The 24,490-nt window shown below is 41.1% G+C and overlaps 2 protein-coding genes across 3 annotated transcripts; both read left to right on the top strand.

Annotated features, from left to right (window-relative positions):
- The first annotated feature begins 287 nt into the window (after nucleotides 1-287).
- Nucleotides 288-9,090, top strand: ubap1 (ubiquitin associated protein 1). Of its 2 annotated transcripts, none has more exons than XM_038697495.1 (7): nucleotides 288-455; nucleotides 2,653-2,701; nucleotides 2,854-2,987; nucleotides 4,382-5,209; nucleotides 5,323-5,481; nucleotides 5,960-6,061; nucleotides 6,201-9,090. In XM_038697495.1, the coding sequence occupies exons 2-7, from the start codon at nucleotides 2,662-2,664 to the stop codon at nucleotides 6,339-6,341; spliced, it is 1,404 nt and encodes a 467-aa protein (XP_038553423.1). In that variant the 5' UTR covers nucleotides 288-455; nucleotides 2,653-2,661; the 3' UTR covers nucleotides 6,342-9,090. The 2 variants fall into 2 exon arrangements, with proteins under 2 accessions (XP_038553423.1, XP_038553424.1); XM_038697496.1 differs by having other exon boundaries at nucleotides 289-455; nucleotides 2,854-2,978.
- A 755-nt stretch (nucleotides 9,091-9,845) lies between these two features.
- dcaf12 (DDB1 and CUL4 associated factor 12) lies at nucleotides 9,846-24,063 on the top strand. Its single transcript, XM_038697494.1, has 9 exons — nucleotides 9,846-10,260; nucleotides 12,426-12,716; nucleotides 16,419-16,697; nucleotides 19,846-19,906; nucleotides 20,107-20,300; nucleotides 21,049-21,114; nucleotides 21,297-21,459; nucleotides 21,757-21,935; nucleotides 22,111-24,063. Exons 1-9 carry the CDS (start codon nucleotides 10,201-10,203, stop codon nucleotides 22,267-22,269), a joined length of 1,452 nt encoding a protein of 483 aa, XP_038553422.1. The 5' UTR covers nucleotides 9,846-10,200; the 3' UTR covers nucleotides 22,270-24,063.
- The last annotated feature ends 427 nt before the right edge of the window (nucleotides 24,064-24,490 follow it).

Below are 24,490 nucleotides of genomic sequence, written 5' to 3'. Positions count from 1 at the left end.
AGTAGCCCACTGTAAGAAGTTATGTTGCCTTCAATACAATTGTGTTGTGAATGCTCCCTGTTTTCCCTTCCTGCATCACATTAAGGGGGTTCAAATGCATTTTGTTGTACTCCTTCAATGCCAGTAACATCATTATTAAAAATCAACGCTTTATCTGAAAAACGAGAACCACTGTTTTTTCTACCTTTTCTTTCAAACCAGTATCTACCAGTATGCAGCTAACACAGCTGACTTCCACAGCTGGATGTTGTGGCGATGTTCTGACGTCATGTGCGTGAGTGACGTCAGACAGGAACAAGTGGAAGGGAGCTTGACAAATCAAGATGGCGTCCCACGCTGAAGCAGGAAAGAGATGCCAGTATAAATAAAACTCACCCGGAGAATAGTTTAAAATTGAGTGCCATCTCGACAAGACGTCGTTAGGATTTTGAAAGAACAGGACGGAGCAGAAACAGGTGAGAGGGGTCTGTGTTTATATGTGAGCTCTGTTGTGTTTCAGGGGCGGTGGCAGACAGCGGTCTGACCCAACCAGCCACATAACGTTACAGTCAGGCCACTGGCGAAGCTAAGCGTGTTAGCATGAACGGTAGCTTTCCCAAAAAAACACTAGCCAGCGGCTTGTGGTGAGTGTCAGTGAATTCATGCAGTCGACCTTAATATTCAGCTGATACAAAGTAAAGTCATGCCCGCCGTTGACTTGTTAGCTGAACTGTCGCTGTATGTTCGCAGTTAGCCCGCTGAGCTAGGAGTAACCAGAGATAGTAATAGCTTAGCTTGTTGCTAATTAACGCTACCATAACTTAGGAAATGGTAGCTAATCAAGATGACGTACTTCAGTGCGTCTTCTGTCAATACTGAGAGGCGTACCTGACAGCTGGGAGCCTTGACATTTGCTGTTTAACGTAAACACGACCAAAATTGTGATGAACTCCATTTATTGCGACGTTATTGTTTTGTAATAGTTTGGTTTAGCTCCTCCTAAATGAACTAACCTAACTACCGCGGTGAGCTGTCCTGTGCTGTTGTGGTTGTCACTAATATCTGGAATATTAATACAAACTTGATATAACTGTACTCTATCTAAGTTGTTAAATAGCTACGGAGAACAGCAACTTGTGGTGTAATTATATACTATTATTCCTATCTATAAAAGCTACTAACTAAGTAATAGGGCAGCTACTAAATTAAAATTAGTTAACATCCCGATCCCTCCCGATCATGTGTGGCGCATTTTCACACACGATTAGCAAGAGCCCGTTTAGTCAAGTGACGAGTATTGTGACTGAATCCAAAATTGTGGATAATAGACCTGTACATTTCCCAAGTTCGTACAGTAACGTTACAAGTAGGTTGCAATTTTCAAAGATGTGTTTTAATATTATAGATTTCCACTCTACCGCTAATGAATGTCTTGGAGAGCCTGGGGCCCTTTCTGACCATTTCTGGTAATATTCGGCAGATTGCAGTGCATTACTGTGTATTACTACTCATTTTCTGTTTTCAGTAGAAGGCACATAATGGAGCAGTATTCCTAGTAGGTACAGATGCATAACAGGGGTTTTATGTCCATTACTATTGCTATAGCAATGAATCACATTATGGCACTGACTGAATAAACTGACTGAATCTGAACATCGAGCATTATACTAATTGATTATCAGTTGCGTATGGCTAATGTGTAAGTAACCTGTTGCCCTTCTACATGTCCAGTAGACACAGAGCAATGCGGTCGTGCTGGTGCAGTCAGGCAAGAGACCATTATCCACTTGACGATGAGCGCTAGTTTGATCCCACATATTCTAGAAATGTGAGACATGTCTTTTGTATGCCAGATGTTCAGATTTCTTCACCAGCCATTAATCTTTGTCTCAGTGGTATTTTTTGCTGGGTGGGCTGTGTACAGTGGCTTGTGTGAGGTTCTTTTGTGGAAATGGCTGGCTTTAGACTCATATGGGGGATTGGTGAGATTGGGATTTAATCAAATGACCAAGCACATAAAGAGCTGTAGAGTTGGGTGTTGATTTTCAGTGGTGTAGGCAATACTAGCAAACCGATCATATATCAATGAGCCTTATGATTTAGTGTTTAATTTAAATGCAACTTATTGGAGCTTTGAGTACTTTTAACTAACAAATCAGCCCATTTCAGCTGTGCAAGTTGATCACATCACTTTTTCTGCCAAACAGCGGTCCTCACCAGCACACAGATCAAACCTGTGTTCATCGGATGTGAAAACAGTGGCTTTTCTGTGTTGATAATGTCATGCATTGTTGCCATGGCATGACTAACTAACAGGATTATGCGACTTGAGATGCAGAGCAGCGGAATGTACAAAGCCAATGGGATAATGAAGAATTTTTATTTGAATAGCACGGACAAGTTGCACTGCCATGTGATAACGTGTCATTGCTCTCATGCTTTGATTAAAGCTGTACTGTAGGACCAATTTCTGAGCTCAGCAAAATACATAGGCTACTGTAAATATCAGAAACTACTGTGTCAGACAAAACGTCACGCCAGAAGGCAGGTGGAAAAATGGCTAGGGAAATCCACTTTTGGCATTTTCACACTGTTGCACCATAGTGTGTTTTTTACATTTACATATGACTTGTTTACTAACTTTACACCTGGTTTACTCGCGTCTGTTTTCAGAGTCTCTAAATGGCTGCGAGGAAGACTGGATCAGATGCATACAACAATGGTGAGGGCCTATTTTTAAGACTTCATTTCACTGTTTGACTACACTGATGTTTTGAGTCGTCAGTGAAGTGTAGGTTCAAGGTCTGCTGGTGCCTGTAGTTCCAGTATCTATTCTTCTATTTTATGTTTACTGTGTTTTTTTTTTGTGCACAGGACCCACAAGCTACCTTGATGAAGTTCCCTTCAAGATCAATGAAAAATTTCTCTGCCCAGCCAAAGTGGGGCTGCCTGTTGGTTTCTGTCCGGCAGACTGTGGCTCTTTGCTGGTGGAGACACAGGTTAGTCAGGTACAGGAAAAGTGTTGATTTTGTACTGGTGTAAGCTGCGGTATGCTGCACTTAACATGCATCTCCGCAGCATCCTCACAGCAGGACTGAACCTTGCTGGCCCACAGATTATGGCAGTGATCAATGTGGGCCTTGCCCTCAGTCTTGCTGGATCAACGTTACGTTTGTGGTCATGTGTAATCATGCTGGAGACCAGAGAGAATGCATCATTTTTATAAGACTCTTTTAGGGCTGACCCCCAATAGTCGAAGATTTGATGCTTCGATGGGCGGAGCCGGATTCAACTGTCAATCTCACAGTCGAAGCTTCACAGTGAAACAAAGATCATGCCATTTTGGTGATATGGGAGTGCTCAATGTCTGATTTTACATAGAACTACCAGTTTTCTTTCCAATAAGTTAAATATACAGCCTATAAAATATACATTTCAATATTTAATGCTGTAAATAAACATCAAAAAGAATAAAACTTCCAATAAATGTTTTTAAAGTGCGTGAATAAATCCAAAATTGTAACCCTAACCCTGGGTCGTCAGTGCACATGTGTAGGCGTAGCGTGTGTGTGGTGGCGGAAGAGGAACGCTTGCTGAAGAGACTTGGATCCGGCTTCACCGGTGTTATGTCGAGTTGTCCGCACCTCGAGGGACTTTAGGATAATTTATCACCGTTGATGAACAACACAAAGGATATTTTATCGTTTTCAAATAGCCGGCTACTTGAAATAGACCCGCAAGGAACCGCAACGTGTTGTAGGCAGCACAGAATGCACGCAAAACTCACACAAAACCGGTAAATGACAAGCGAGAGAGAGAAAATGGTCTTCAAAAAGCCTCAGTTTAGCTGGAAATTTACAGTGTAAGTTGAATGAATAGAGACTGCAGCTCTGCAGCTTCTCAAGATAAAAGCGGAGCTACCGTGTGTAACCCCCCTTACCCCGCCACTCGCAATCGCACGCACAAAAATACACACGATTCGACTATCAGTCGACTATAGGCAGGACTTGACGATTCTGATTCGACTATGTAAATCCTTAGTCGGGGACAGCCCTAGACTCTTTACACTTAGCTTATAGTAATTGAGAGGTGTAGTCAACCATATGTTGTCAGAGGGGTGACAATTTAGTGCCATAAGTTATTTTAGTTGTTGCTAGGTGATAAGAGTACCTGCTCAAGAAGTTAGTAATATTTAAGAAGAGTATTAATTAAGAAGAGTAATATTTAATTGGTTCAATTTTTTTTAGCAACTTCATTTTTTTGTTTATTCAAATTATGTTGTGCAGGTTCTTTAGATGTTTTATCTGTTATGCTGGAGTTTGCTGTTCTACTCATAATTATTCTTGTTTTCTCTGTTACTCTGTGTGCCCTCTTTATCCATCACTTACTACGATCTCAACAGTATGACTTTTCTCTGGAGAAGCGTAGTGTGCGCTGGGGGGTTGAACTGGCTGAGGCCAGAGCAGCAGAGGCCAGAGCAGCAGAAGAGGCAGCAGCCAAGCGGGAGACAGAGAGCCGGGAGTGTTTGACACAGGCCCAGGACAGTGATGGTGGTGGAGGGAAGAAACCCTGTTCTGCTGCGGAGGATCAGGACCTTCTACCACCAGCGTTAAACCCCGTCCTAGCGGGGCTGAGCCATAATGCCATCCTTACGCCACTGCCTGCCCCAAGCCTTGGCCCCAGAAAAGTCCAGCCTAGCACACCCCAGCCACACAGCCTCAACCTAGCTGACTTTGAGCGGGAAGAGGACCCCTTTGACAAGCTGGAGCTCAAAACTTTGGACGATAAGGAGGAGCTCAGGAGCATCCTCCAGAGCCAACCCCAACCTCAGCCTCCTCCTTCTGTATCCCCACCAGAGGTCTCCCAGATAGGGTCAGCGTCACGTGGAAACAGCCCGTCTCCTCCCAGCACCAACACCAGCCTCACCGCCAAACCTTGCTTTACACATAAACCCAACGGGTTGGTTGCCTTGCTGGACATGGACAGAGTCGGGCATCTTGGGAGAGCGGGGTTTGACACAGATGATCGACCCTGTAACATCCGCTCTCTCAGTTTTCCCAAGCTCTCAGATTCTGGTGACCCAGAGCCAGTGAGGTACACGCCACTCCCTGCGCCCTTCCCTGCTACCCGACAGAACCTACCCAATGGCAGTCCACTGACCATTCCTAAGACCCAAGTGATTGTTGCTCCTGAGCCACCCAGCCACACCAAGAGTGGCACACCAAAACCGGTGAGCATGAGATTGCATACTGCATACCTGACAGTGTAATGTGCACAGTTGGCGTGGGATATAGTGATGTAGCACAGAACCCTTATTGACATGAACTCATGTTTCTACACTAGGCCATCCCAGGGTCAGGATCTGCTGGTCTGCCGTGTGGTGGAGCGCTACTCAGCATGACCCCCAGTGAGCGTCAGTGTGTGGAAACCCTAGTGGGCATGGGCTACTCTTATGAGGGTGTCCTACGGGCCATGCAGAGACAAGGGCAGAACGTGGAGCAGGTGGGACTCCCTCTCACACCGGTGCACAGAAATCTGGATTCCTAGCATATTCACTGTCCGACATGCTTAACAGCTCATTGTTTGTGTGATTGTATAATTGTGTTTAGTCTTAAAATTGAAATAAAATTGCTGCATCAGATATGATCATCTGTTGTCTCAAAAGTTATGGCCATAGATATGTTTCTGTGATCCGTAGAGCTAATACCAAAGAATATGACTTCTAGCCATGGTCACATGATTATGGTAGCTATAGCAGTAGATGTGGGACAAAATAAAAACAAAATATAACCAGTTCAGTGGAGTTGGTGTGCCAGGTTAAATTTTAACCTGGTGGTTTTCAGTGATAAACTAGCACTGGGCTACTAACTTATAAGCTGTAAGACACTTTCAGTATAAATAGGAAATTAAATAAACCCTACAGGATACCATGTGATGTTCAAAGCTGACAAATAATAAATGTACTTATTGTTTGTCTAAGGTACTGGACTATATGTTTGTCCATGGACGTCTGTGTGAGCGGGGCTTCGATGCAAGTGCAGTGGAGGAATGTTTAGAGATGTACCAATGCTCAGAGGAAAAGGTTTGTACATGTTAAGTACATGCATCGTTGGAAACTAGAAAATACAGCGATACCTTTTACATCACCACAATCTTTTCATAATTTTGCCAAAGTCTAGAGATAGATTATATCATGTATAGTTTTTCCCCATCCTTCCCAGGCCTTGCAGTTCCTTGAGCTAATGTCAAGATTTGGCGAAATGGGATTTGAGCGGGATGCCATCAAAGAGGTGCTGTTGGTCCACAACAATGATCAGGACAAGGCTCTAGAGGACCTGATGGCTCGGGCTGCAGCGAGCTGAGCCAAGCTAACCAGCCAACCAAAGCCCAACCCAGGGTTTGCCTCCTGCTACTACCCAACACAGCCCCTTTCTTTCTGCCTACCCTATTACACCATGCCCTGCCCTTGCCTTGGCTGTGGAAGGGACAGCTGGAAGACAGTTGTATTTCTCTCTGTGCTAAAACGTATTGTGTCTCAGCACTTCTTAAGGACTGTGTGCCTAGAGTGGAGGGGGTCAAAGTGTAACAATACTTCATGGTGGTGTTTTTTATTCCTAAGAAATCCTGGGGTTAGGTTTCAGGATTTGATACTGCTAGGGTATTTAAGAATGGGAAGAATGTCTGAGCTGGAAAAGGAGAAGCTGGAGGAATTAGGCTGTGGCATTTTGATGCCATTCTGATTTGCTTCAACTTGGAAGTGTTTAAATGACTGCAGGACCGAATGGGGAGCTGATCACAGGTTCTGAGTGCATCACAGAAAGACCAGTTTGAACTTTTGAAACTCCCAAAACAACTAAGCTTCCATCTACCATTGCTCAGTGCAGACCTAGTAAATGATGGAGGGGACTGGGGGTCTTGAGAAGGCTCTATTCAAACTGAACCAACTAACATGAAAAGTCAAAAAAAGATTTAAAAAAAACAAACAAAGTTCCAGTTGCCAGACAGACAACTGACTCTCAAGAAGTGCCCTCTCTGCTCTGGTGCCCTGCACCTAGTTCTGTTCTTCATTTGTTCATTCATGTCTGTTCATCTGGGCACTTTTTCATTTCAGAATGAAGATTCAGTTTCTTTAATTTCTGTTTTAGGAGCTGCATAATAGATCCTTAGTCATTATAACTCCCTCCTGCTCAAGTACGCTCTTCGACCTGCACTGGAATGACCTGTTAAAGGAGTGGGGAGAAATGGGCAAAGTTCCTCTGTAGGAAATAATAAGAAATATCCCATAACCCACTGGCACTGATGTGTCACATACTGCACAGGCACAGACACGTATTTCATAATTATCAGCTTATTTAAAACAGTACACTGATACTTTCATTTAAAGTTTTGATATGATAATGTAAGATATGTTAACTCATAAAAGTGACGCTTTTAACTGTCATGTTGTCAACTTCTGTTTGCAGACTGGAAAAGAGTGAGTTGTTTAAAAAAAAAAGAAGAAGAAAAGAAAAACAAAACATAAGTGAGGGTTGTTTTTGCAGCCACATCACAGTGCAATAGAGACATTTCATATTGTGTGACTGTTGACAGGCACTTTGAGCCTCAAGCAATTGTTGGGAGATCAGGAGCCGTCTTCTAGCCCTGCTGGAAATGTAGATGTAACTAGAAAAGAGTGAGTGATTTCAGTGATTTCTATCATTTGTTCTCTGTTATTGGATTCCATGCCACAAAATCTAATCAAACATGACTTTGGTTTGTTGACTTGTCCCCCCCACCCTTTTTTTTTTTTTTTTTTTTTTTTTTCCCCCCACACACGTAATGTGAAATGAGTGTCTGTCTTGATTTTAGGTTTGTTGGCAACTACACAGTCTTAAATGTAAAGTTCAAAAGGTTAACTCACTGCATTTTCCCATTTGTTGATTGGGTGTGATTCCTTAAAAGAAGGATAGTTAATGGAAATCCTTAGTTCCATGCTGCATATGGTTAGAAAAAAACATATCTGCTCAGTTGCCTTGAGGGCAAAGATGATAGCTATGTGGTACTGATGGGGATTGTGACAGGCATTGAAAGAGATTAAGGGCTTAAAGTTAGCAAAATGTGACTTGGAAAACTGGCACTTTGCTTGGGGTAGGTCCAGTAGTTTTTGCAGTTGTGAAACATAGGACAAAGAAATGTTCTAATTACCAATCTATTGTTAGAACAACCCTTGGTTCAACAAATCTAGCTAGAGTTTTATTGCCAATACAGGCACTGTTTTACTTTATAGAACATATTGGCAATCAAGTGTCTAACGAATATACAGTACCGACTAGACCAGAAGGATGAGCACATGCATGCACTGAATAAACAAGTTGCAAGTTTGTTTCAAGCATCCTGAAAACAACAAACATCTCAGTGTTTACTGAGTGACGCACATCATCATGATTCTGTCCTTCAATCCATTATTTTATTATTTTATTTTTTGTGGTTAGGACAGTGTCTGGTGCAAGGACATAACGTGACACGAGCAAGGTGTCGCGTTAGACCTAGTATCCTTATTTAAGCCAGCGTTTTGTCTGATGTGTAGTTTACAATGATCAAGTGTTTTCACCCGGTTCTGTTTTTCATTGCTTTCCTTACTGACTGTGAGAATGAAGAAAGGAACTCTTACTTTACAGGCAAACACAAGTGGTATTATTGTTGCCTTACATAACTCAAGTGTGGTTTCCTTATTCATACATAAAGCAAGTTCATGTCCACTTGCCTGTCATCTGACAGCCACACAAGTTGGAGTCAATACAGTATAGCAGGTTCTGGACCTCCTCCATCAATGCCTCCTCTCTTTTCTGTTAAGATCTTCTAGTTGGGTGGGGATGAACTGCATCTAGGTTCTCATTATTTAAAACATTATGGTTAAGGGTTTATATATCAGATCCACTTCTAAGTCACTGCATAATTTAACATGAGGCCCCAGTGAATCTAATGAACATTGAAACATCTTATCGTGGGTGAGTTAAGTGTTATTTCCCAAGCTCATGAAATGTGATTTGCAAAATGTTCAATTTCCTCTTGAATGATTTGGAAAATCCACATGATTAAATGTGCACATCTTTTCAGTGGTGAGACTGTTAATTGTTGCTTTTTTTTTTAGCTTAATTTGATAATGGTTACTTTCTCGGGTATGCTCACAACAGATTAGATGTGATGGCAGGAAGGTGGTGAGGATTTCTCCTGCCCCTTGTTTTCTCTCTTCTACTGCAAATGCATTGTTATTCTCTCTGTTCAATTGACAAGACAGCAACAATACAGAGGATTGTCCATTCAGGTATTGTCAGTGGCAACTGGAAACATCCAACTGTGTAGTCAGCAGAAAAAAAGACGATTATACGTCAGAATAGAGGCCATATTTGGTCTGCCTGAGCTCACCAGGGTTAAACAGAAGATTACAAAGTCATGTACAAGTCGTGTCAACGGATCTGATTCTACATAGTGCCCGATGAGATTTCTCTGTCAACCATGTCGTTGTGCTCATGCAAATAATGGCAGTCTTAAAAATTCCAGTAAACCAACTGTCTTGATAATTGATAATAAGACATATGATTTCGTCCCATTAGCTAGAAGTCCTCAATGTTCATACTAACAATTATTATAACATGGCAGGGGATGTGACATAAATAACAGACAGAACATAGCCCAATACAATTATATTTAAATGTTAATATCTAAATTATTGTGTGAATCATAAAAAAGTAAGAGCAAAATCTATTGATATCTTATGGTTTTATTGCCTGATAATATATTAAAATAGAAACGAGAATCATCATCATCACCCGATCACGCAGCTGGCGGGAACGAGCACGCACGACGCTCGCGTACACGTACGACCTTGTTTTTGTTGATGTTTAATTTGAGTGCGGCTGCGCGCTGCTCAATGCTTTCGCCGTTGCTGACGCGACTTGGCAGGAAAAAAGAGTGTGAACCGTCCGGCAGTAGCTAGGGACTCTGTGGAAACCGAATAGGTTGGACGGCCGGAGTGTAATTGTGTATTTGGGGGCCTAGGAGACCAGCTAACGATAGTAATCCAGCGACTAACTAGCCTCTCCCGTATGTGACCCCCCTTCCTCGTCATCGGACGCTGCCAGAGAGGGCCAAGGAACAAAATAGCATATCGCCATTATATGATCCAGTGTCCAGCGTCACTTTTACCCTCCATGTGGGTGAGGGAACTGTGTGTATCAGATTATGGCGAGAAAAACAGTTAGCAGGAAAAGGAAGGCAGGAGAGCCCAAGGACCAACAACAGGTAGGCGGAAACCGGTGCGGATCCATAGTAGGTAGCTGCATGCTAACTAGCACTGGGCTAGCCAGGTTTTCTGATATAAGATACATCAGAGGCAAACTACTGATGACATTTTAACAGATTAACTACTAACAGTTACTATAAAGACAAAACATGACCCAGACAATCACAATTGTGGTCTTGTTTAAACAATAATACAGCGTGTTTCTGTTTGAAAGTCAGTACCCGCTAAGATTAGCATGGGGTTAGCCAACGGCAGTCCGTTGTCAATACAACAGCTAGGTCAACGTTAGCCGAAGGGCTAGCAACCTCATATCATCAGAGATATATTTAAATGTAATCACGATAAATTAACATTTTAGTAGCAAGATAACATTGCCAGTCCCGTTTTCGATTGGGGTTATCAACTGTCACCCTCTAGTCCCCGTCTGGAATAGCGTTAACTATCACTGAAAACTGAATTTATTAGCCATATAGTAGTATTAGTTCAACGTATTAATGTCAACTTTAGCAGAAACGTTAATTTACAGTTAGCTAGCTAACTTACCTTACATACAGATGAACCGTAGATTGGTTTGTCCAAGATAGTGAAATGGAACTTGGCCGAATCTACAAATGACGTTTCTCATCAACACGAAGATGTTTGCTATTCAATCAGCCCTAAGCCCAGCTGCTGACACCATCAAATATGCTCCTACCAGAAATAGTTTGGCAGCATCAATATATTTGCACTAAAAATGTTCAGCTTTTATTGCGCTGAATGTCAACAATGTAAAGGCATGTGGGGGCAAGTTGATGCAATTAAACCACAACATATTAACTGAGCCCTATTTATCACAGACAAAGGTATCAAAGACTGCAAGGGAAAACGAACAAACTTCTTGTGTTTTCCCCTCTGTCCCAAGACTCTTCGAAAGAGTTGGACCAAAATATAAAAATATATCAAGTCCTAGATGCCTCTCATAAGAGTAGTTAGCAATTGGTGGATAAGTTACCTCTGTCAGAAGGGACTGTTGTTCCTTCAAGACCTCCAAACTTTTTATATTCTGCATTGTTTAATTAATTTGATCACAAGACTGGCTGTTCTGCCAGTTTCATCTGTCAGGAGTCCCAGATAATATTATTTTATCAATCTATTTTTTTTTATTTTTCTGTCACCATTCTATAAAACCAACGCAAAATGACACAAACTGAAATATATTTTTTTAAAAGCTGTGCTGTAAACTGAGAACTGTAAAGTGTGAACCAAGTTTAAAAAAAATAATTTATATGACCATAAAAGTCTTGGCAACACAGTAGCAAAGGTTAAATTGACATATTGATGGACAGACCAAATGTGACTGGTGTGCCTGATGCGACCCGGCTTATACACTTTTTAGCATGTTTGTGAGTATCCGTTTGTGTAAACGACATTTTGTTGTGTTACTGAACAGTGTTAATGCAATCAGTGGGTCTTATGAGGTCTATTGACTAACAATAGGTATAATGTGCACCTCCATTATAGACAGCCAATGATACTGACCTACCTGAGCAAGATGTTGAATCAAATTCAATGCTTCTATGTGTACTTGGCCTATATTGATCCAGTCTGATGGAGTATCGATGATGCATGTGTGCGTTTTTACTGTAATACTCCCATGATCCACTAAGGCTCTTAAATCGGTACCAGCGAGCTACAGATTAGAGCTACAATAATTAATTGAATAGTTGATTCATTTTCAACTACTAAAGTAATTGGTAACTAATTTGATAATCGATTAATCGTGTTGAAGAAATTCCAGCTTCTTAAACGTGAATATTTTCTGATTTCTTTACTCCTATGTGACAGTAAACTGAAAGTCTTTGGGCTGTGGTCAAAACAAGACATTTGGATGTCATCTTGGGCTTTCAGAAACACTGATCAACATATTTCACAATTTTCTGACATTTTATAGACCAAACAACAAATTGATTAATTGAGAAAGGAAAAGACAGATTAATCAACAATGAAAATTATTGTTAGTTGCAGCCCTACAACAGATGTGTGTTCAGTCCACTGGGGGATGTGTCTAACTTATATCTATTAAATACTAACTACTATCATAATCATTTTGGATTTGGCAAAAGTCATGCGCTTTCCCCACAGAAAATCCTCTGGCTCTTGACCTTTTTTCTCACTTTTTCCTCAGCTGGGCTGGTGTCAGGCACCACACAAGCGGACCCGTGTTTCTTCTTCATCACGTCATGCCCAGCAGTGGTGGTGCAGTCGGCGCTCAGTGGTATGTGCCCTGCGTGGGCGGGAGTTCAGGCCTCAACAGCAGCATGAGTTGCGGCTCCAGCGGAGCCTGCGGGGCTTTGCAGCCGGCAGGCTTCCTGGCATCCTCAAGGAGAGGGAGTTCTCTCTGGGGCGACTCAACAAGGTGTTTGCTTCACAGTGGCTCAACCATAGGCAGGTGGTGTGTGGGACCAAATGCAACACGGTAAGATTATTATTTTGTTTTTTAGGCAAGGCAAAGCAAGTTTATTTGTATATCACATTTCAACAACAAGTGCTTTACATAAAAGCAATATAGGGAAATTGAAAACAATAATTTTTAAAAGTGTGAAATAGAAAATAAAAACAGGAAAAAATTAATTTTAAAGAGTTAAATAAGAAATAAAAAGAGGACAGTAAAATTCACAGAGCAATGTACGATATTGATCTACAGACTTACATTTGATCAAATTAAAGCAGTGGTAAAAAGAAAAGTCTTCAGTCTTGATTTAAAGGAACAGAGTTTCAGCAGATCTGCAGTTATCTGGGAGTTTGTTCCAGATATGGAGCATAAAAACTGAACGCTGCTTCTCCATGTTTAGTTTTGACTCTGGGGACAGAAAGCAGACCTGTCCCAGACAACCTGAGAGGGTTGCATGGTCCATAACAAAGCAGAAGATCAGAAACATACTTTGGCCCTAAACCATTCAGTGCTTTATAAACCAACAGCAGTGTTCTGAATCAGCTGCAGCTGTCTGATGGATTTCTTAGGGAGTCCTTACAGTAGTCGAGTCGACTGAAGATAAATGCATGGGCAAGTTTCTCCAGGTCCTGCTGAGACATAAGTCCTTTAATCCTTGAAATATTCTTGAGGTGATAGTAGGCTGACTTTGTAATTGTCTTAATGTGGCTGCTTAAATTCAGGTCTGAGTCCATGACTACACCAAGATTTCTGGCTTGGTTTGTGGTTCTTAACGTTACCGATTGAAGCTGAGCACTGGCTTTCAATCGTTCCTCCCTGGCTCCAAAAACAATAATTTCAGTTTTTTCTTTGTTCAGTTGAAGAAAATTCTGGCAAATCCAATCGTTGACCTGCTCAATACGGTCACTCAGTGCCTGTATGGGATCATAGTCCCCTGGTGATATAGTTATGTAAATTTGTGTGTCATCTGCATAATTATGGTAACATATTTTGTTGTTTTTCATAATCTGAGCCAGTGGAAGCATCCAGATGTTAAACAGAAGAGTCTTAGGGAACTCCACATGTCATTTTTATTAGTTCAGATGTGTGATTACCTATAGAAACAAAGTAGTCCCTGTCCTTTAAGTAGGATTCAAACCAGTTTAGTACTGTGCCAGAAAGTCGCACCCAGTTTTCAAGTCTGTATAATAATATGTTGTACTAACCTGAATGTGTTGGTTAGTTACATCTAAGGCAGTTTTTTGATTATTGTAACTGTCATGTAAACACCATGACCAGGTTGTGTGCCTAAAGGTTGATGATATCATTAACTATAATACAAGTAACAGAGCTGTCAATCTTGTTGTTTTGATTTAGTAAAATCACAAATCCCCAGGGGTTCTCCAAAGAATTTTTTTAAAGGAGGTCGTATATTTCCTGGGTGGCCTTTGTAGTGTGATGTAGTGCCTCTCCTTGTTTGCCTGAATAATAAAACTGAAATTTCTAATTTCTAAAACGTTAGTGGAGGCTCTCTTTATTTCAGGGGAGGTAGGGGTAGGAAGATGTATGCCTGCAAGGGTTATAAGGCTATTATCCAGAGTACACACTGAGGCAGTTTGCTGTTGAGTGTGAAGCACTTAGTCTGAGGCTCACCAACTCTGAATCTGCGACCATTGGTCATTTGATGCGAGTTACTGCCTCAAGTGAAGGAGTTTAAGTGTCTTCCAATCTAGCTCATAATGGTGTACGAATTTTTGCCTTGTGGTTGACCAATGGATTATATATAATCATTCGTGCAAAAAAATTCAGGCGGGGAGCATCACTCCGCCTGCATGCTCTGCCACACGAAAGCCCTCCTGTTTATTTCCCTAGTAGGGCTGAATGATTTTTAAAAATGTCTAATTGTGATACTTTTGACAGTTTAGTACGTAATTATTCTAATTTTTATTGAAACACATTTAAATGATTATGGTGTAACAAAGAAGTTTTCTTAAGTCTGTAAAATATGATGTGTAGGGCAGGATACAGGATGGTATTTTGACACACATTTTGCCTTTAACAAATATTGCACCTCCTGTGATTTGAAAATTGTAGTAGGCCACTTGGCGATTTCGATAAATTTTTAATTAATTAATCGGTTTTGATTAATTGTCCAGCCCTAGTCCCGATAACAAAGTTTTATATAGGATCAGTCTCATCCATTGATTTGCACAGCCCATCAAATAGAATAAAGTTCAAGACAATTCAACTCTGGCAACGTGTGCGCGTGAGACAAGCACGGCCACGACAGTTTAATGGGATTGCGCCTGCTTGTAGGTGGTGAGAATCTCTTGGCACCTCATGATTCGATTCGATTACGATTCAGAGGGCTGCGATGCGATTATAAAACGATTATCAAAGCATCTTGATGCATCATATTCTTCTAAACAGGATCTCTGGATAATTACTAAACATTTAATTTGTGCATAAAATCTAAAAGAAACATATCCTAATTGGTTTAAAAGGACTAGTTTTCATCCCTAATTTACTTCATTAACCTCAGCTCCAGTCACCACCTTCATTACTTTAACAACCAGTTGTCAGAGTCTTCTGAAAACTGAAATGTAATTATCAGGATGTACAGTATGTAGTTAGGACAGAGCTGTACACCAGTTTAGTCTAAGTTTGTACCTGATGTTCTAAACCATGGACAAGTATGTAGTAATAACATACAGCAAATTAACATTAACTCGTTAATTTAGCGTTACATAACAACCAAAATATGTGCTGTACAGGGGAGATGTTAACTAGCGCTAACCGCCTTCACTGTTCCAGCAGTTGGGGAAACTACAGACTTTTAACAGACACACTGTGAACTACACTGGAAGTTTATTACCAAACTGAAACTTAATGCTTATGTTTATCTCCACTGACTTTCAACGTCATGTTCTGCCGCGCTCTCTCTCTCTCGCTCGGCCACACACAGGATACGCAGGGAGCTCGTCAAGCGTTGAGTGTCACCATGCTCTCAGTGTGCGAGTTGAAATCATTACTTGCACATTATGTTATTAATGATAATGTGACATTTTAGTAGGGTGGTTATTCATTCCACAGCGGTGGTGTGCCGAATTCAGGGAGGAACACTGCTCTGCCTTTTGCGTTCCGTCAACATTACGTTATCAATTAACATTTAAATAATTTTTGACATTTGTTAATCGATTCAGAATCTTCCACGTCGGCATCGCGATGCATCTAAGAATTGATTTTTTTTTTTTCTCCAACCTCTACCCGCTTGCCACTCCGCCTGTCAGATAGCACGTACCTCCCTACCGGTCATTGAAAACGAATTACTAGCTGTGTCAGTCGCTCACTGTCTGAAAAGACCTTAAGGGGAGTAAACATGACTTTTCAGCAGTATGTACCCAAAATAAACCAATTTTGCCATGATTAATTGCAGTAAATGGATCAAAAGGATGCCAAAATGACTACAATATGAAGTTCATTCTAAAATTCACGTCCACGAGATAACAAGCAAATAACTTTTGATTTTCTGAATGGAGATCAGATGAATCAGGGCTCTGCTATCTTTTTTCATAGTAAATTACAACGACTGCTAGAATCAAGTAACAGACACATATTTTCAGAACTTACCGGGAAGTTCAACTTCCTCGCTTACTTTTGTCCAAGCGATCTCCTTTTTGTCTGTCTCTGTATAAATATGTAGTAGAGCTGCGGGTGCTAACCAGATGTTTTTCTGTTTACCTGCAGCTTTTTGTAACCGATGTCCTGACAGGGCAGATAACACGCATTCCCATGCTGAAGGACAGGGTGTGTCAGGGTGGAGGTTCTGGGGTGGTGGGTGCAGTGGTGGCGGGGCGGCATTACCACCCCACAGGAGCCTCTCGTTCCCGGCTGGACCAGCAGGGCTGTGGGATCCATGCTATTGAACTCAACCCCTCCAGAACACTGCTAGCCACCGGAGGAGACAACCCCAATAGCCTGGCCATCTACCAGCTGCCCACTCTGGACCCTGTTTGTGTTGGAGATGTAAGTGGTTTGGATCTATTTCAGTTTACTGGCATCCAGCTTTATGTTTGCTGATCTATGCTCGGTCAACTGTAATTCATTCTGTTTTGATCCTTTCAAACTATGATGAACTGTCCAGAACTATTGAAATGATTGCCACAAATGTTATGGTCCCCAGAGGTTGAATCCTAATGACGTTTGTGGTGCCATAGTATTTTACATTTTCATGACAAGATAACAAAATACCAATGCTTGACAGCCTCAGCTGTAGCCTGCTTCTAGAACCCTTAATCGCTGCCCTAATCTCTGATTTGTTCAGCACTTCAAGTAAATGTTCTGGTGTTTGGTGTGACCAATCAAAACTTAGTAGGGCTGGTTAACGGCAGAAATGTCATCTTCCTTCATAGTTAGCTAGTGACTTTGCTACCTTCACGAAAAATGCTGCATGACGTCCACTACAGTGGACAGATATTTAGAAGCCATTTTTAAGTTATAGTACCATGTCCCAACCACCACGTGGCGGATTATGTTGTCTACAATTTCACTCGATTGTTATCTTTACATCTGTCATTTAATTTATGCTGCAACATACATTCAAAATAGGAGGGAAGATGCACCAAGTACCTCAGAAATATCTGAAAGATTTTTCTCAGAAAACCAGACCGGTAGAAAAAAAAAAAAAATCAATTAAATATGATATGGCTGGGCGGTATATCAGTATAATGAGGTATATCGATATAATTTCAAGAGAGAGATAAAATTAGACAATACCATTTATACCAATATAGTTTGATGTTGAGTTAATTAATATGTTTAGTGAAGTCCTGCCAGCGTTTGCTCCTCTCTCTCCCCCTAACCCCGGAGTCCCGCCACTCCCTGTGTGTCTGCACGCAGCCATCTACTCACAAACTCTCAACAACATAGAGGGAGAGACAGTGCCGGTCGTCACTGCTGAAGACCTGGCTTGTAAAAAAAAAAAAAAAAACGTTTCAGTCAGTGTTTCCCACACATACACTTTACTTCGGCGGGCCTCCTAGGTATATTTGGCAACACATTGTAGCATTTTTCAGAGAAACGCAGAGTCATTACGTTAGAAGTCGCGACACGGTGGGTATTTTACAAGCACGGAACAGGTAATGTGACATTGAACACACTAGTGCAGATGTAATTTGTTAGCTACCACATTGGTTTTGTTTTGAAAGGCTAACATGCAGCGCAGCTGCTGCTGTGAACAGAAAGGTGGGAGGAAAAGTCCAGGAGACAAGTTCTGTTGTTTTTTTTCTTCTGCGACTTTATACAACGTAGCCTATTACTGATGGAGAAAGTTACCGGAGCAAACATACAGAGAGAGACAGATAGAAGCGGGGCACACTGATGTGTTTGCAGCAGAGGTACGTTAGGTTAAGTATAATTAAAACGGTGAAATAACAAACAGGCAAAGTTCCTACAAATAGTAAAAACTGGCCCCTAAACGTTACGCTCCAAAGGGTATATTCTTCATACGTAGATTCTGCATTATTTTGTATGTTTTATTTAAAATTCTTGCAGTTGAGTAACTTTATTTGTATTTATAACACTTTCTCCAAGTTTAAAAAACATAGTTTTTGGAGCTATATTGAGTTCCACTTGATCACTTTTTATGCTGTTGACGCATGCTGTCCAGACACATCAAAATAAAATATATTTGTGGGGGGTAGGTTATATATATTTTGCACTTGTTTTATAAGTAAAAACAAACTTTGAAAAAATTACTTTGATTTAATAATTTATTCAATGAAATGGTTAAAGGCATGGATGTAGCTATACAAGTTGTTGCAAGTCAACTTACAGAATAATATATAGTTTATATAATATTTACCCCCCTTGCTTTTAGGAGTGCAACAACTAATCGACATGGTAAACAAAAATAGATTATTAAACTCATTGCCAACGAATTCATGACGTCATCGGTCCGTAGCGACACCGTCAGCTTAACGGAGTAAAGTGATGTGAACAGTAGTTACTAAAACAACATCAGAGCTGCAGTAACACCTTCACAACGTAAAACCTCCAGAGTATAGCAGCATTTCACTATTCACTCTCCTGGAAAAACACCGGAGCATCTGAAGAGGATGTGTGTAACGTTGTGTCTCTGTGGATGATGACTACTCGTCTCGGTAAGATAGTTAGCGAGCTAGCTTCACGTTAAAGCCGTGTTACTTCTTACGGACTACTTATGAGCTGAAACATTTTCTATACAGTTAGTCAATTTGATTGATTGTTACAGTAATGGTGCTGTGAGTAGCACATAATTATGATAAACAACAGCCGCGTTCACATTCCAGATGTGCCCTGACTTTACAATCATAAACAATGCATTGCTCATGGCGACACTCCCAGCTGGAGAACGAGTGCACAAGATTAGACAACAACGGACAATTTCATACTTTCTAAAGAAGAGAAAACAGTTCTCCTGTCTGTGCGTGAGGCGGTGTCCGCCCCAATCTCCCTTAAAAAACACGGGGTTTTGAGAGTTGTTGAGGAAACTATATAAATGTTGTAAAACGCTGTCTACTACAAAATCTTTATTATTGATCCCCTCTTGTAAATTCGGCAAATGTAATGCATGACGTTATTCCTTTCTTTGTATATAGTGTCACTTTGTCCCAGGGTGTTGCAGTACTGGTGTGAAAGCTGCTCCGCCACTAAACCGCTGATCAGCTGCTTATATCAGTGATTTCTGTGGAACTTTCTTTTGCTGCAGAAGAAATGTTCTTTAAAAGATGCATTTTTGAAAGCTGTATTTAATTAGCACATGTTTAAAACAACCTCAGGTTTAATTTAAAGGCTAATGGCTAAATGAGAGGCATTGTGTCATTTTGCGATTCATAATCCGAATAGTCAATTATTCGTTTCAATAATCGATAGATTAATCGACTATCAAAATAGTGGTTAGTTGCAGCCCTACTGGCTTTCAACAAGAAAGTGGCGACATGAGCACAGGCTGTACTTTGAACTTAATGCTAACATAGCATGCTAATATTTCTGTGCTAACATCCTAAACTTGAGTGGGTAACATGCTGACTGTAATGCCCAGCCAGCTTTAGCTGTTCAGCAATTCAGCCAGAAGCACACAAGTATTTGTAAGACTATTTGTTTTGCTTTTACATAGTAGCCATTTGTTTTTCAGGATGGTCACAATGATTGGATCTTCTCGATAGCATGGATCAGTGACAACATGGCGGTTTCCGGTGAGTTGTCTGTATGAGCTAAGCTGTATAAATGAACATGTACACGCCTACATAAGTCCTTTCTTTCCTTTTTAAGTTTTCCTGATTTCAAGTCAATGCCCTCTGCATACCCCGTTGACGTGTGTCCCATTTTGTATGTAGTTGGTAGAAACATAGTCTGGGCTGTAATGTAGTTGCGTCTCATGTGTTGAAATTCCTAGGTTCCAGAGATGGCTCCATGGGCCTGTGGGAGGTGACCGAAGAAGTAATGAGCCAAGCAGAGCGCAGTCAGAATGAGGAGTCTGTACCCTCCTATGCCCACATCTCTCACCGTGCCCTCAAGGACATCCCAAAGGAGTACACCAACCCATACAACTGTAAAGTCCGCGCTCTGGCCTTCAACAACAACCACAATGTAAGGTTCATCCTGACGTAGCTGTTGGGAAACCACCTGATTGTGTTGTCAGTGAAATATTTCTGCCAGTTTCCAGAAAAACACAGGATATGACAGATCCATAATGTGGGTCCAATAACTTAAATGAAATTTTACAATGATACATATTCATGAGGGTTAATGGTTATCAGGAGATTTCTCTTTCTCTATGTGATACAGGGAATTTGCTGCTGTTTTAAGTAGTAACACATCCATAGAACCTGTTTACCTGCACTTTCAAAATCTGGCTAAATACTTGTGCCATGAGCTGCTTGTTACACGCACCAGGTTAAGCAAACGTAGTGATATATAACAAATGTAAATGCTTCACTGAGCTAGCAACAAACAGAAGCTGTGTATTTACCCATATTTTATGCCATATTTGGGGAAGAAAGGAGTTTTTGAAACATACTGAGGATACAGATGGACAGCAGAGGATTCGACTTGAAAATTGGTGGTTTGGAAATTTTCTACGGATGTTTTGATTTATTTATTAATGCTGTGAAAGTGGGTCACCAGAGGAATACAATGTAACCAGTATTCAAGCTGAACACTGTAGTGTCCTATGAAGGGACTTCAACAATGTCTTTTCAAGCCAACAGGGAAGAGAATTTGACACTTAAAACACTGAGGTTGACGATAATTTGATTGGTAGTACCTGTTATTTCTGGGTTCTGCATCAGCTGCAGTCATTTACGTCTGTCCTGCCATGTTGTTTTTCCCTTCTCAGGAACTGGGTGCTGTGTCCTTGGATGGCTATTTCCACCTCTGGAAAGCTGAGCACAACTTGTGCAAGGTACAGTGACATCAGTTGCCCAACTTACACTTCTTATTTTATGGAGCTCCTGAATAGCTATGCATATTCACACTCAGTGTTTTAGACTATACGGAGAAAGACTGTTCTTGATCTTAATTTCAGTGATGACAGCTGAAGTCGTATTTGTTTCCCATTTACCATTCTGCGGCGTCTCCCTCTAGATACTGTCTACCAAGCTGCCTCACTGCAAAGAGAATGTGTGTCTGGCATATGGACAGGACTGGTCAGTGTACGCTGTGGGTTCTCAGGCCCACGTTTCCTTCCTGGACCCACGGCAGCCTACACACAGCATCAAGTCCGTCAATTCCAGAGAGAGAGGAAGCGGTAAGTGATCTGTAAACTTCTAAAAGAAGCTAATAGTCCAAGCAGAGTTGGCCTCCCTAAACCACTTCATTAAATGTTTGCAAGTTAAAGACATTTCCCAGTTCTTTAAAGGAAACAAATGAATAAGCCATATTATAACTGCATAACAGTTGTGGCTGTACAGTAATGTCTGTCTGTGATCCTACAACTCAAGGAGTACAAGGGTCCAGCTTTAAAGTCAGAAAGCACAATAAAGCAGGGAGGATTGATGATTTACTTTTGAGTAGCTTTGCATTTAAGACGTCTGTGTCTGTGCAGGGATCCGTTCAGTGAGTTTCTATGAGCACATTGTGACGGTGGGCACCGGCCAAGGTTCTCTTCTCTTCTACGACATCCGGGCCCAGAGATTCCTGGAGAACCCTTTAAATCCAGCCGGGGTTTACCGGAAGTGCCCAGGAGATGGCATCCTCAAGCTCGCTACAGGAAAAGGCTGGCTGGTACACTTTTTTTTTTTTTTTTGGTCTATAATAAAGATCTCCATTTATTTATTTATTTGGAAAGGAATGAACAAATGTTCTAGCACCGTATTATAGATTACTTCCTTTATTCTCATCACACCTGTAACCCCCCTCTCCTTCTCTTTCTCCCCAACTCTTCTTCTTTGGCTTTCAGAACCACGATGAGACGTGGAGGAGTTACTTCTCGGACATTCATTCCTTCCCCAACGCAGTGTACACCCACTGTTACGACGACTCTGGCACCAAGCTGTTCGTGGCAGGCGGACCACTCTGTTCTGGCCTGCACGGCAACTACGCAGGACTGTGGAGCTAGCCTCTTTGTCTCCTCCATCGCTCTGTCACTACATCCTCGTCCAAGATTTTTACTTAACCAGTCCCTCCATCCCTCTCCCTCCTCAAGTCTGTTGACACCACCCGTCTTTGGTCTCCCTCTTGCTCATTGAATTGTCACTCTGTTTTGCTCACACGTGGACTCAGGAGCATGATCTTGCCCCCACCCTATCACGGCTTTGAATATTGTTGTTGTGTATGTCTGTGTCCACCATTACACTATCTGTTCTCCTTCAGTTATTCCTTTGCTCCTTCCTCCTCAACAACTCTGTTTTTTTTATCTAAAAATGTACAAAGAATTAACTACTAGTTTTCTCAAGAGCTGCGAAGTCTGCCACTAAGGAACTCAGAAGAGTTTTGAGAAACATTAAGAATAAAGTAATAACATTCTCATCATTTAAAACATTTACATCCAACCCGCAGGGATTAGGCTGTGGTCTTTTGCTGGCTTGTTTTTGTATGTAAGGATAGTGTTTACTGCTGCTTCCTCTGTGGTCTTTGTAAAATACATGTGGATTTTTTCTCCCAAAAGTTCCCTTTTCATTCTCACTGAAACGGACAGCAATAAAGAGAGCGGGAGAAGGACTGAAGAGACGATACATTTTTGAAGGACTGAGCTAGAGTTCAGTTTGACGTTCGAGAGAGAAATATGTACTGGGTGGAACAGCCCGTCCTGTCTATCAACAATCACAAAGAACTTCTCTCTTCTCCTGCCGGAAGTAAAATGAAGAAGCCAATCAAAATGGGACTTTGTGTTCTTTCTCACTGAGATGATGTAAAGGAGAAACATTAAGATTGCTATATGCAGTGTTCTGCTACGAATCAATTCCACCAAACCGTATTTTATTTTTTGACTGTGTAATTTGACTGGCACACCCCTGCTGATGTTCTAATTTTCTTTTGTATTTATTTTCCAGTTTCTCTGCCACCTTTTATTGGGTTGGTCGGGGGTGTTTATATCTGCTTCTTTGGAAGGACATATTGTTAAAGTTCCTGCTCTCTTGGACCAGAACGCTTTCAGACAGTTTGTCCACCAGTGGTGTTCAAATCCTGATCTGTAACCGCTCTGGTGTTACTAGAGAATTGACCCTAAGATTTTAAGTTTTGGCAGCAAGTTGAGTATCATCAAATATGATGATTGATAGATGGAGGAGCCTTTAATTACTGGATTCTGAGACTGCTCCACAAGTAGGGAGATTATCTTAAGTAGCTCAACCATCCATCAGAACTGTTGGACTGGAGTGAGGTGCTGCAGGCACATACATATGTTGTCACAGTTTCTGTTCCCTCTTTTTGTACTAAGGAGTGAGTTAATCTACTGTTTTCCTTGTTTGGTAGAGGCAGGGTAGGCTTGAGTTACGTTTTTTTGCCTTGCTCAAGTCTTTCTGTGAAAGACTGCCACAGGCGATCATAGTTTTCCTTTTCTACATGGAACATCTCTCCAGTTTTCATGATAATGACTGATTGAAAAGAGAAACCCCAATTACGACCACAAATTGAACAAATAGCCAACACTTTTAAAAGTGTATTTTATATATAAATGTGTATATGTATGTGTAAAATACATAGGGACAATTGCATACATTTTTATGTATATGTCTGAGGAAGTGTGTGGATTGATCTGTCTACTTGGTGATGCCCTGTTTTTTTTTAAATACATGCCTCATGAATGTTTTTACAAATGACAGAATCTGAGGATATTGTAAGATAGAAACATCTGGGGAAAAAAACAAGCTATTAAATCTTTAAAAAGAGTAAATAATAAAAATAAAATGTATATTGATGTAATGTTTCTTTTTTTCATGTTTGATATGGATCCAGTTTAAATATTTCCCTTTTTATTAAAATGGGTCACTGCTAATTCAGATGTTTCCATTAATAATATGGCAACATCGGGGGTTATTTACACACTGAAGTCCAACATCAGTTATAGATTTAACGGCGTATCTCATAGTGAGCGTTGAAGGTTAATTGAGAAGTTAGTTGTGACCCGGGGAGGAGAGCATCCACCGCGGTAGTGCACGTCACGTGACCACCCTGTCTACTGCTGGCCGAGTGAAGCGTGTTAGCAGGTAACAAAAACAAAATTTCTTATGTTTTTCAAGTTCATTTTCTGTATTTCAACGCGTTTAAACCATATACGTAAGGGCGTTGTCGCTGAAATTGTTGCTCGCTGGCTTCGTTGTTTCGCTTCCGCGGGGTTG

This window comes from Micropterus salmoides, unplaced genomic scaffold, assembly GCF_014851395.1.
Source record: "Micropterus salmoides isolate LMB-PRFRI ecotype aquatic unplaced genomic scaffold, ASM1485139v1 Ms_hic_scaffold_4, whole genome shotgun sequence".
Taxonomy (NCBI): Eukaryota; Metazoa; Chordata; class Actinopteri; order Centrarchiformes; family Centrarchidae; genus Micropterus; species Micropterus salmoides.
This window is presented reverse-complemented; position numbering and strand designations above follow the sequence as displayed.